General features: G+C 32.6%; 2 protein-coding genes across 2 annotated transcripts; both read right to left on the reverse strand.

Moving 5' to 3' along the window:
• Nucleotides 1–6,602: 6,602 nt before the first annotated feature.
• LOC110820484 (uncharacterized protein At4g14100-like) lies at nt 6,603–7,560 on the reverse strand. The gene is made up of 2 exons (XM_022049966.2): nt 7,011–7,560; nt 6,603–6,862 (listed from the first exon to the last, which is right to left on the reverse strand). Exons 1-2 carry the CDS (start codon nt 7,498–7,500, stop codon nt 6,696–6,698), a joined length of 657 nt encoding a protein of 218 aa, XP_021905658.1. The 5' UTR covers nt 7,501–7,560; the 3' UTR covers nt 6,603–6,695.
• A 3,557-nt stretch (nt 7,561–11,117) lies between these two features.
• On the reverse strand, nt 11,118–13,718 carry LOC110820325 (NAD(P)-binding Rossmann-fold superfamily protein). The gene is made up of 4 exons (XM_022049776.2): nt 13,451–13,718; nt 12,874–13,132; nt 12,590–12,784; nt 11,118–11,774 (listed from the first exon to the last, which is right to left on the reverse strand). The coding sequence occupies exons 1-4, from the start codon at nt 13,540–13,542 to the stop codon at nt 11,379–11,381; spliced, it is 942 nt and encodes a 313-aa protein (XP_021905468.1). The 5' UTR covers nt 13,543–13,718; the 3' UTR covers nt 11,118–11,378.
• Nucleotides 13,719–13,776: the final 58 nt, after the last annotated feature.

Here is a 13,776-nt window from a genome sequence, read left to right on the forward strand (position 1 = left end):
TACTATGGAAGAGCAGAGTCGTACCGAGGTGGCTCAGGATCCTCTCGCTGCAGTGGTGGCTCAACTTGTAGTAGCGGGAGAGGATCAGGTCCCTCCCCATCTCCTCTCGGCCCTGCTGGGCCGTAATGAGTCTTTTTAACATCTCAAATGTCCTATCCACGTTTTCCCTGAGCGAATCCTCTCGGACTGCCCGGTTTAGTGGGGTTCTTTCTCTTCTCATCTCTTTATACCTTCATTTCACAAGGAAGAGTTGAGTGATAATTCATTGTTTGGTGTTTCTCTAAGTATTATTGTGTAAGGGACGGGTCCGAGGAACACGACTCTGATACCAACATTAACGGCCTCAGAAATTCAAAAGAAAATACATATAATAATCTGAGTGCAGAAGTGAAATAAAAGATTAAGGTTAACATCCCTCACACAATAACTTAAAAGTACTAAACAAAATCACAAAATAAGTTCTCTCAAAGAAATACGAGAAATAAGAAAAATAAAAGAAACTCTAAAGCATCTAACATCTATTCGTCGTCTTCTTGTGGATCGGGCCCGGGAACCAGGTCCTCCTGATCTGAAATGGTTAAATAAGGAATGAGCTACACTAGCCCAGTAAGAACATCACACTATATCACCGTCACAGAAGCAAAGGTTGGTAGAAAATAAAAAAAAAAAAACAAATAGAGCACAAATTTTAAAGCAATACATTTATTTAAAATAAAATCATTTACCCTTTCTCTTACCCTTGGAGAACCTGTGAAAACAACCTATGAAGACAATAACATCATACAAATCACAATTTCATGCATAATCAGTAACATAAAACCTATCATAAATCTGTACTCATTAACAATAACTGATTATCACCGTTTTTCGTTTTCACCAGCCCACTTATATCCATGGAGATCCATAGGAGTGTCCCTGCGATTCAATCTGAGCCGTCCGTGTACGGTTCAATCTGGATCGTCCGTGCGCGATGCAATCTAGGCCGTCCATGCGCGTTTTTTATCTGAACCATTCGATCGCGCGCACGTGGATCGCCCACGTGGCTCCCTCCCATGTGGCCTCTCGCGTCAGCGTCTCTGCCACCTGGCGCATCCTGGTTGATCGGGACTGCTGACCGGGCAGTTGACGTGGCACAGCTTTTTAAAATTATATTTTGACCCCCAGTTTCTGATTTTTCTTTCAAAAATACCCCCAGAACCCAAATTTTCACCCTTTTTTTCCAAAATTGTTTTCAATTAAATCCCTAAAAAAATTTTACCTCTTATTATTATTATTATTATTATTTTTATTTTTATTAAAATAAAATAAATTCAATTCAATTCAATTAATACATATTTATATTTACATAGAATTAATAAAAATAAAATAATGAAAATAGTTGGGTGTTACACTATAAATACTAAAGGAACTCTTCTTTGTAGACATCAAGAGTTGTAATCAAATATTTCAGAATTGAGTTAAGAACATTTTGGCTTTCTTTTCACTTTATGCACAAGGTGTTGATTTGGAATACAATTGCTATCACTTGTATTTCAATTTTGATTTCCTATTTCAATTGTTCTTGGTGCTTGTTTGGATTGGGTTCAAGGGATATCATTTATCTTCTTGAGTTCTATTTAACTTCTACTATTTGGGTGATTGAACAAATTTGATTCATTTTTACTTGTGATCTAAATTCTGTTTTAGACCAATTGAAGAGTTCTAAGATTCAAGCAAGGTTCTTGGGGTTCCACATCAGTTTCACTCTTAAACAGATCGACAATTGGAACGAACTATCCGTGCATTAGAAGATATGCTTAAAGCTTGTGTTCTAGACTTTGGTGGACACTAGGACGATCAACTACCCTAGGTGGAGTTCTCTTACAATAATAGTTATCAGGCAAATATTGGTATGACTCCATATAAAATATTGTATGGTCGACCTTGTAGGTCACCAATCTGTTGGGAGGAAGTAGGTGATAAAAAGTTAATTGTCCTAAATCTTATAGATGAGACCACAGTGAAGATTGCCAAAATTATGAAAAATATTCAAACAATCCAGAGCAGACATGAGAGTTATGTACACACCCAAATAAGGGATTCAGAATTTGAGACAAACGATCTGATTTTTCTTAAAGTCACCCCGTTTAAGGGCATCACTAGGTTTAGAAAGAGGGAAAAATTGAATTATTGGTTCATCAGATCATTTGAAATTTTAGAAAGAATTGGAATATTTGTCTACAAACTGTCACTGCTTTCAGAACTATCTAGAGTCCATAACGTCTTCCATGTGTCAATATTGCGCAAGTATAACCCTGACCCCTTGTATGTTTTGTCTTACAAGGCACTTCCTCTTCATGAAGATTTATCTTATGAGGAGGTACTCGTTAGCATTTTGGACCGAAACAGTAGGGTGTTTCGCAATGGAGAAATTTTCTTTATCGAGATTCTATGGCGAAATCACTCATAGAACGAGACCATATGGGAGTTAGAATCAGACTTAAGGGCTAGGTATCCTCAATTTTTTGACTAAGAGACAACAATTTGATTAACTAAATTTTCTTTAAGGGGAGAGAGTTGTAACATTCTGAGCTTAAAAATTAGGTTAGGAATGATTAAATCTATTTTAATAATAATAATAATAATAATGTGTAGGGTTAATTTTAATTATTTTTCTTTTGAGAAATATGTATTTTGGATCATTTTGAAACATTATTAAAAAATTTGGGGTCAATATGTAAATAAAAGGGAGCTTGCTTGAAAGAATTTTTGAAAAATGGGACCACTTCGCAAATTAGAAGAAATGAACCACGTAGGATGGCCATGTCAGTAGCACGGCGAATCAAGACGCACTGCATGACAAACATGACAACAGACCTTCCCACGCGGGGAGCCACGTTGGCGATCCGTGTGCTAGGGAGATCGAACAGTCCGTATCCACTCCTGTGTGCACGAACAACCTAGATCAATTTCCCAAATAGGCCCCTAATCGAACAACTCCTATCACCCCACTCGAACCCAGATGAATGACCCAGATTGGCTTTCCAACTAGGCCTAATCGAACGACTATTCGCACTCTACATCTCCCAAGATAAATGGCTGAGATCGATCGAAGAGAGGTATTTAAACCTCTCTTCAATCGTTTAAAAACCCTAGCTGATGCAGGGACGCCAGAGAAGAAGAATAGGAGCGACCAGAAAAGGACTCATCCACTAGAGGAATGTCGATGCCACCGTGCTGGAACACCGAAAACACTCTGGTAAGTCGAATTTTATTCATGCTCTTCCCGTTTCTCTACCCTTAATTGCCTAACATGTTTTTGATGCAGGGTGACCGAGAAAAGTTGTAAACTGCGAGGGAGGGACGATGGAACTTAGTTGAGCTGCCACACCGAAAAACCAAAACTGTTAGTAAGCACCTATTTTTTCCCCTTCTTTCGCCAAGAAACACCTCTTAAACATGATTTAAACATATTTTAACCAAGAACTGGCCGAAATCGGTCTAACCAAGAGGAAGAACTGTCATAGAATGAGGACCAGATGGTAAAGTACGGTGGCGACGCACCGCCAAAACACTAACCCAGTCCTCGGTTAGATTTTTGCCCTTTTTTTGCCATTCCTTGCGTATGTTACGCCATTTTGACATACATTTTCAATCTTATTAGGAAAACTCAAGAAATCTAATAATTGAGAACCGTCAAGAACTGTAGTAAAAAAGATGTTGTTCTAGACACTGACCCAGTGTAAGAATCTCTCACGTTTTTTTTCTGTTACGGTTAAATTAAAGCTAAATTAATAATAAACAGAAATTTTAAATAATTGGCGATTCCTTGATCAATAAGTATAGGTTGCCGATAGAGTCAGTAACCAGTCAGTTTATATTTGTCATTAATTTAATTGTGTTAGCTATTTCTACAATCCCTTTTTTGTGCCTATTTATTTACTCATACCATTTTAAACACTTCAATCTAATTGTCTTAATCTACGTTCACTCAGTCAGCATAATATGTTTGTTGTTATTCTTACTTTTATATCTATCTAGATCCAGAATATCATTCATATTCTTGTGTTGTTTGGGAATACAAGCATACTTGTCGTTTGAGGCTAAAAATTAAATAATAAAAAAAAATACACGGGAACTAATGTTGTTGAATGAAATGACTTATTGGGTGTCATAGAAAAGAGTGTACAAATTTAACTACATAAGGTGAACTCTATCGTGGACGTTACCTTTAACTGTACGGGGTTAGGAAGTCCCATACCAGATGAAGTTAGGAGTTTATAAGTGTCGGTAATACCAAACAGACCATTGAGGCGGTTTTTAGCTGTAACACCCAATACTGGACGGGGTATGGGAACGATGGTTTGATTGCAAGAAAGTTTTTATATCCACGTGTAGCAGGGGATCTATGGACCCCTAGTGACACCGGTAAGGAAAGGTAAAATGATAGAGTAGTAATGGACATGGAAGGATTCTAACTTTGGAAAAATAGTGAAGAGTTAAATATTATACGTATTTTTAAATATATACTATTATATTGTTATTCTGATTTTTATCTTAATATATGACGTTTGAAAAGTTACGAGATAGGGAAGAAAATACTAATATTTTCAATTAAACGAATAACGAATGCACTACCTTTTGAGTTTTATTAAAAATTAGCTCCATTGGTCGTTTTATGTTTTTTATAACCCTTTGATTTCCGTATTAGTAGTAAAACGCTAATATTGTTACTAAACTTGTGTAGTTTACTCATTTCTTATTAATAATTTTAGATCAGGACGATTAAAATTTAGATCCTGAACAACAAGAGACTAATTAAAGAATTAACTCTTCTATTTCATTAGTTTTGAGTAGAGGTTAACCATATTTATAGTTAATATATATATATATATATTTGAGTTTCAAAAGCATTCACATAACCTCTATTTGGACATTTTAAGTAAACGTGTAAGGAATATAATATTCAAACTTTAATTGCTTCTGCTAAATAATAAGTTTTAGTACTGTTTATTTTACTGTTACTGAATTATACGCTCGAAATTCCGGATTGGAATTTGGGCTTTTTATAATACTTTTATCTACTTTGTCTTGTTATCTTTTTATAGTTATTTAAATAGAAAAAAATAATTTAAAATTTTATAAAAAATTAAATGAAATATAATATGTTTTATTAGTTCGTTCTGCTTAAATATTTAAATATTTTGTATCATTTTACATACTTTTAGATAACTTATAAGTTATAAGTTTAAATTAATAAATTTTTAAAAAATAAATATTTTATACGATTAAATTCTTTTAAAAAAGATTAAAAATGGTAGGGACCAGCTAAGTTTTATATTAATTTATATAATTTTAATAAATGAAAAAATTATAAACTAAGATGATTTTTTTTTTTTTCAATTTAAAAGTAGATTAAACTTATTGGTGTTTCCTTTGAATCAACGAAAACTAGGTGGTGGCTTGAGGTCTCACACTATCTTGCTTGCATTTGCGGGGGCCGTAGGAGGATCGCGTAACAAATTATCTTCATTAACTTTTACCTTCAGCTAATGGCTTTGCTTGCTTACCAGCCAATTTGCACGTCTAAAGTCCAACTTTTGTTTTTTTTATTTTTTTTATCACAATAAATAATGTATTTTTTTAACTCAATATGATAATTCTAAATATAAAATTTTAATTATTATATAATATTTTTTTATTTATAAATAAAATTTTACATATAATCTCATTAACATTTTATAAATTCTCAGTTATACTGAATCAAATATTATTAATTATTGACAACACAATGATCTAATAGTTGAGATCTTGTGTTTTACTTGAATGTCACGTGTTCAAATTTCATTAAAAATATAAAATTTATTATTTTGTAAATGTATTATGAGTTGAATACGAATGATATTTAGTCAAACAAAAAATTTATTTAAGAAATGTATGAATTTTTATTTATACATAAAAAATATGGAGCTCCAACTTTAAATATCTTTATTTTTTCTCCCATATGAATAGGGAGAATATATATATATATATATTCCAACAACAAAAAAACATTTGTATAGAAAAACAGATAGCTAAACATACAAAAATAAGATACACTTGGAAAAATTTACACGTTTCTATTTGACAATAAGCTCAAGTAGCAAAAATTTTAATTCTTTGTAGGCCGAACTTATTTACATGGAGTGTCGTCGTGTATGTTGGCATAAAATTTATGTATAAATCTCGGTACATATGATATTACTTCCTAAAAAGGTCTTGTAAGTAATAATCAACAAACACTAACCCAGAAAGTTACATGCATCTAAGCAAATATATAATATGTGTATATTTAGGCAGAATCATAAATTATTTGGAAAAATAATGAAGACTATGATTAGTGAGTGGGATAATTAGGAGCCCCAACAATGTTTACATTACACAATGTAATATTAACCCTTTAATTACCCACCCACTGATTTAACCATCACACGTATAATTTCTTATTGGCATTTGAATTTAAACCTCAAGTAGATAAGTTATTGGTTGCTTAGGTCATAATTCAAATAGAAAAAAAAAAAAAAATCCCAGATGGTGCCTGCAAACGATTAAAAAAATTAAGGGGATAGCAATGAAGAAGGAGATTATCATAGTTAATTCAATTTTCCCAAGTGATTTTATTATTTATATATATATATATATATATATATATTCTTCTCCATTGAACGATCAGATAATCACTCAACATCCATCAGAACCCTCGTCAGCTTCTCATGATCAGAACCAGACGAAGCTTGAAAGAAATGCTCCTTCTGACGCCCATCAAAACAGTATACAGGCGCTTGCCAGGCAGAATCTTCAAGCACCGCTCCCACCTCAAATGTCATTACATGAACAGCCCTCCCTGCAATCCACAAAAACAAACTAAAACTTTAACTCTGTCTCCTTCAAATCTTCCCCAGTTTCACTAAAATTTAGATATAAACCGAAATGTCCACCAATAGATCCAACAATAAATCATGATTGTCGCTGAGAATAATATGTATAGATACCTGTGTAGAATACCCATTGAACAGGTCTCTTGGTGATTACATCTTCATAATAGGTAATGAATTCCACCTTGTCCCACACATTACAGAGAAAGCCATCGACGGATTGCTGGCCTAGGTATTTGGCGCCTTCAAGCCAATTAGGGCGGAGTATACCGACGGGGAAATGGATAACCTCGCACTCTGGTTTGGAGCCAAATGTGTAGTAATAGGAGGTGCCATTGTTCCATTCCAGGTCGTACAGGAGCTTTCCGAGCTGATGCTGAATTATGTTGAAGTTACGGCCGTTAGGCCAGTCGTACCAGAGGTCCACTTTTTGAAGACTGGAGCTCTTGTTGACAATTACGAGGATCGAGTGGAATTGGGGAGGCCATGGCGATGGAGTTGGTTCGGCAGGTTTCGATGATGTTAGTGGAAAATAAAGAGAAGGAGAGAGGAAAAGGATGTGGAGAAAGAGGGAAATGAAATTGATTGCAGACGCCATAGTCGGCATATGTGATAATGCAGGGGATGAGGGTTTTGTGGCTGAGGTAGACAACTGTAAGGCTACTGCTCTCCTGTTCTTATCTGATGAATTATTATAAAAATATAAATAATTTATTATCATTAATTTTTATTTTCTGAATTTATTCAGTCAACTTCTTCTTTATTAAATTATTAAATATCCTTCTTTTTTATTCTTAAAAGCTTCTTAATTAACTTAAACTACAAGATTACGTCTCCTTTTCAAGGCTATGATTGTCATTGAGATCTATATATATATATTTTTTTAAAAAAAAAATTAAAACAGTTAATTCTACATATTTTACAGTATATATATATATTATTATTATTATAACATAATCATATCGTGGTTGATGTGGATTGTGAAAATTCTTAATTTGAGAGATCAGAATAAGCGGCGCGATCTTTCTGAAATCATCCTAAATTAGTTTTTAACCCTAAATTGGGAAAAATTAAAAAAGAATAATTCAATGTTCCAACAGGTAAATACTAATGAGGAAAAAATAAATTTGGGAAATTAAAAAATAAAAAAACTAAATTTTATTCTAAAATAATAAGATTTTGATTTCAAGCTTGTAGTATACGTTCCCACACTATAATATATATATATATATATATATGAGAAAGGTGTCAACTTCAAAAAATAAAGAAAAAATTCTAAAGAGCCTTTTGCTACTTGTACGTGTGTGTGAAGATCGTATTTTCTGGGTAAGGTTGTGTTATGATTATTATATAATAAGTTTGTTTATAATGATTTTTGCTGTATAATTATAATATATATGATCCATGGTAAAACATGTTTAAAACTAATTAATTAATTTCAATTTCTTTTTTTTTTTAAAAAAAAAGCTAATACAATGGTACTTAAATATATATATATATATATATATATATATATATATATATACTTGTGAGTGCATGCCTTTTTGTTTTGTTTTGTTTTTTTTTCTTTTTGAGTGCATGCAAACTTGTTGATTAATAAGATATGCATGCTCAAAGATTAATATGATTTGTTTATATATATGAATATTATATATATATATGTTATGGAGATCATAGGAGCTGCAAATAAAAAGCTGATACCCATCTATATTTTATATTTTTTTCTGGGTAACTCCCAATTAAAATAATAATTTGAGAAATAATATATATATATATATATATATATACATATGATACTTTTTATTATGTTTTTAATATGAAATTCTTTTACTAGTAGATTTGATACTGGTAAAGTACTTCAAATGCATGACTTACTTATAATTATAAACACACATATATATATATATAAATACATGATTAAGCTAAAATGTATAGAAAATAATATGCACATGCATATATATATATATATATATTATATGTATGTTTGTTTGGTTGATGAACAGGATTTAGAAGATGTCGATGCTGGATCATCTCGGTCTATGGATGATAGCGGTTGTTATTTTAATACTTACCATCATCGTGGTTCTGTTGTGGGCCGTCTTCAAGTGTTTCGACGATGAAGAACAGCCTACTCCTCCTCCTCCCTCATCAGCCGCCTCCAACAACGTTTAGAATAATAATAATAATCTCATTCATTTCTACCAATTTTAATTTTTTTTATTAATTTTTATGTTCAACATCATTATTTGATCGTTCAATAAAATTTATGGACTGATTATTTGTTATAAGCCCTTGTTTAATATTTAGTCTTGACTAATTAAAAAATATTATTATTTATAAATTCATTAAAAAATTAAATTATTTAAATTAAAAATTGAGTAGCATTATTTATTCGGAACTTACATCAAAATATTGACGGTAATTTTCAAACATCACAAAATAAAATACGATATGATGAGATAAAAAATAATAGAAATAAAAACATAACAAATGACAGTTAAAGTATACATGTTCATTGTTATATTCTGAATTCGAATCTATAAATAATCAGTTTATAGTCGATATTTCTATCATTAAACTATTAAAGAATAATAAAAATAAATAAATAAATAAATCTCGTAAAGTTTAATTTCTGCTCTCGAACCATGACCAATATGAACTTGAAATTTCCTTCCCAAAATCACTGATTTCTACATTTCAACAAATCGCATTACCAGTCCAATATTTTCCCATCCGATCATTCTAAACTTCTCTCTTTTTTTTTTTTCCATTGTAATAAAAAGCATGAAACACCTTCTCTACCATTTCTCTGCAGAAAATTTCCCAGATACATGCTTTCTCCATTGAATTAAAATTTCTATATATTTCTACAGTGTATATATATGTATATGTATATTAATAGAATAACATGTATAAACATCACCATATCGTGGTTAATTTTGTTTGTGAAAATTCGTAATTCGAGAGAGCAGAAAAAGCTGCGTGATGTTTCCGAAACACCCTAAACCAGTTCCAAGCCTAAATTGGACAAAAAAAAAAAAAAAAAAAAAAAGAAACTAATGGGGAAATTAGAAATAAATTTGTTAAATAAGAAATAATTCCAACTTGGGAAATAATTATTCGTAAAAACTAATGAGGAAGAAATAAATTTGGGAAATCAAAGAAAAATAAGGTACGTAATTCAGTGATTTATTCTAAAATAAGAAAATTTTGATTTCAAGCTTGCAGTATACCACCTTCCCACACTGTATATATATATATATATACACACACACACATGAGATGCGTCAACGTTGAAGAATAAACTGAAATTTCTAAAGAGCCTTTTAACTACCCGTACGTCTGCAGAGATCATATTTCTAGGTAAGATTTTTTTTATGATTACTATGTAATATTCTTTTATTTTTCTATATAATCGTAGTGCATGCAAAGGTTAATTAATAAAATAGGCATGTCCACAAATTAATATAATTTGTTTATATACATGTATGTATATATGCAGTCGAGATCATAAGAGCTGCAAATAAAAAGCTGATACCATCTTTTTTTATATATATTTATTGTGTTAAATAACTAATATACATAAGATATTCTTTGGTCATGTTTTTTTTTTTTATAATAAAAAAAAATTATAATCTGTTTAGACAGTCATGAAATTCTTTCACTTGTTGATCTTATATTGGTCATATACATATATATATATATATATATGAATACATTATTAAGTTAAAAATCATAGAAAATAATATGCATATATGTTATGTGTGTGTATATATATATATATATGTTTTAATGAATTTGGTGGGTTGATGAACAGGATTTAGAAGATGTCGTTTTTCGAGGATCCTGGTCTATGGATGATTTCAATTGTGTTTGCAATTCTTACTGTCATCGTGCTTCTGTTGTGGGCCGTCATAAAGTGTTTCGACAATAAAAAGGAGTCGGCTCCTCCTCCTCCTCCTCCTGCCTCATCAGTCTCCTCCAACAACGTTTAGAATAATAATAATAATAATAATTTCCAGCACCATAAACACTTTTAATTTTTTTATTAATTACAATTAATTAATTTTTGTATTCATAACTAATTGATTATGGAATAAAATTTAGTTATTTATTTTTGAATTTTCCTCTCCTTGTTTGCCCCCATTTGTTATAAAAGCTCTCCCTTTTTCACTGAATTAACAATTTTTTTCTTAATTAAACAACATTTACAAACTGCAAAAATAAAAAAATTAATGACGTATTATTAGTAAGTTAAAAAATTAAGTAGCATTAATTTCCCAATCATTGCTTTCTACATTTCAACACACATTACATTCCCATCCATCCATTCCAAACTTTTTCTCTTTTCCCACTGTAACAAAAAGCCTGAAACACTTTCTCTGCCATTTTTTCCACTTGCCTATTAACAGGCAACTCCTTCTGAAAGAAAACATTAACTTGTTCTCAGATTCTGTGATGGTAGCTGAAATTGTAGTGTCCCCATCAGAAGCTTATCTCCCGTCTTTCTGCAAAAAATTTCCCCGATATAGCCTGGTCTGGAAGCAGAGAAAGCCATACTCCAGTATCTGCTCCATCCTCTGGTGAAATATTGCCAGCCCAACCTGTCATAGCAGTCCTTACCCACCCTGGACAGAAGCAATTGATGTAGATCTTCTGACCGTCTGGTCGGGCAGAGAGCTCTTTCGCCAGTAGCCTCGTGTAAGCATTAACAGCAAGCTTTGATAATGAGTAGTCTGTGCTTACTTGAGGCCATCCACCTGTTTGCCAAGTGCCATCTTCAACTTGTTGTAAGAAAGTTGACATGGTCCTGTCAATGAGTTCTTCTGAGAGAGTGTCTACATCACCCAGCTGCTCTCTTAAAGTCACATCTCCGAGTTTCTGACAGAATTTGAATAAACCAATATTAACATTTTCATGAAGCAGGATATAACAAAGTAAAACCTAATAAGTCAGTTGATTCCCAAGTATGGAAGAAAAGCAAAACTAAAGAAATCAGTCAATTCCCAAGTACTCCAATCAGAAACCTTTCGAGATGAAACAACATATAGCGTTTTAAGTTCTGTTCTGTTCTTTCACTTATGATAAGATCTTTACTGTTTCAATTAGTTCCATCCTTAACTTGAATGCTTCATTGATGGGTTCCCAATTCATGGCTAGATAGGACATAGGAGCAAAATAAATTCAAATATGAAAATTTATTATCTATTTCTACATGTTAAGGATATTCTAGTGCTTCAGTATAAAGTAAGATAGAATCCAGTGACAAATTTTTGGAACGAAACAGACAGATGCGCGTTTACAATGTAGGACCTTCATAACATTGTGATCAAAATGTTAGTAACACCCCCAAAAAATTCAGCAGTTTTGGTGCTGTCTGATAAAGAACCAACACAAGTATTGATTTCTCTCAATTAGAATTGCAGGAAGTGCAGGAGACAAGGAAATCTAATTCACCAGAAAGCAACCTATCCTAACTTTACAGAAACTTAAGCATCTCATAGGAGCATTTTAAAGGACAACGATCATCCCTTGTATTCTCAAGGGCAAGTTGCGTTTGCTCAATGGGTAGATTATTGTAAGTTCTGCTACCAGGCAGCACCAGTTTAGAAGGATCCGAGGACCCGCAAGTAATTTGCAAATGAAGGGGGAAATTCTAAATCCATGTAACATAATACAAAAAACTGTTTACTTACATTTCGTCGGCCATTTAATCTACCTAGCCGAGAGCTAACATTAACAATACGAGCCCCGGATGCAGAATGTCTCATGAATGGGATCATAGCTTTGATAATATTTTTGGTGCCATAGTAGTTGGTATTAATGACCATCCTGGCATTTTCAACAGAATTATCTGATCCAAGATTGTAGTTAACACCTGCATTATTTACCTGCAGAAGACACAAGTTTTTCAAATGATCATAAAATGCAGAGTTGAATTAAAACAAACCAAAAATAAAAATACCATCAGAAAACTTACCAGGATATCCATGAATCCATATCTTTCCTTGATCCACTCACCAAACGAGGAGACTGATAAGGAATCTAAGATATCAAGTTGATGGAAATCCACATTCAAACCACCCTCTTGTAAGACTTTAGCTGCTTCAAGGCCAACAGGGGCATCTCTTGCTGTGAGTACAACGGTGAGTCCATGGCCGGCAAGTTGTCTGGCAATCTCAAATCCTATGCCTCTATTTGCACCCGTCACCACAGCAACAGTTTCAGGTGACCACCACCTAAAAGCCCCCAACATTACAAGAATCAATACATTTCTATCCCTCCTTACAAACCCTAATGATGCAGATCCAAACAAAAACCATTTACTCAGAACAAGTACCTAATATAATTAGACGCTAACAAATAGTTGCAGACAGAAAACATGCATACACATTACTCGGAACAATGAAATTAATACAGTTTCCAACACAGACAAGGAAAATTTAGAAAGAACAAAAACGAATCGAAGAAGAAGCATTCAACATAATCTGAAATGGGAATTGGAATTGGCAGAAAGTAATGAAGAGGAGAGAGTGCAATGGAGTTTGAATAGGTACCTTTGGTGATCGGAGTAGGGAATGGTGCGGAGAAGGGAAATCTGTTGGCGTCTCTGTTCTCTTCTCTCCTTGGACTTGTGTTTTCCCGTCATTTCATTCCTTGTAGTCTGAATTTCCTTTCTGGTTTTTTGGGGGCGGGGATTTTGTTAATCAAACACTGGTTCCTGGTTGTACGGACTCTTTCTTTCTCTTTTACCTTGTCACTGGTCAAATAATTTTGAGCAAAAATTTAGGTCAAATTTTGCAAATTTTTGAGGGGATTTCCACCATCTTAGCTTTTTCACGGTTGCAGTGGGTCATTTTTCTTTTAATTAATTATTAATTAT

The sequence above is a fragment of the Carica papaya genome, chromosome 9 (assembly GCF_054855325.1).
Source record: "Carica papaya isolate Zhongbai chromosome 9, ASM5485532v1, whole genome shotgun sequence".
Lineage (NCBI taxonomy): Eukaryota > Viridiplantae > Streptophyta > Magnoliopsida > Brassicales > Caricaceae > Carica > Carica papaya.

What these genes read in the sequence shown, in the direction of transcription:
- LOC110820484 (XM_022049966.2), bottom strand. Translation starts at nt 7,500, where the DNA reads ATGCCGACTATGGCGTCTGCAATCAATTTCATTTCCCTCTTTCTCCAC. An exon ending in TCAATGGGTATTCTACACAG is followed by an intron (nt 6,863 to 7,010) that starts GTATCTATACAT and finishes TGTGGATTGCAG; the next exon opens with GGAGGGCTGTTCATGTAATG.
- LOC110820325 (XM_022049776.2), bottom strand. Translation starts at nt 13,542, where the DNA reads ATGACGGGAAAACACAAGTCCAAGGAGAGAAGAGAACAGAGACGCCAA. An exon ending in ATGGATTCATGGATATCCTG is followed by an intron (nt 12,785 to 12,873) that starts GTAAGTTTTCTG and finishes TGTCTTCTGCAG; the next exon opens with GTAAATAATGCAGGTGTTAA. An exon ending in GATTAAATGGCCGACGAAAT is followed by an intron (nt 11,775 to 12,589) that starts GTAAGTAAACAG and finishes AAATTCTGTCAG; the next exon opens with AAACTCGGAGATGTGACTTT.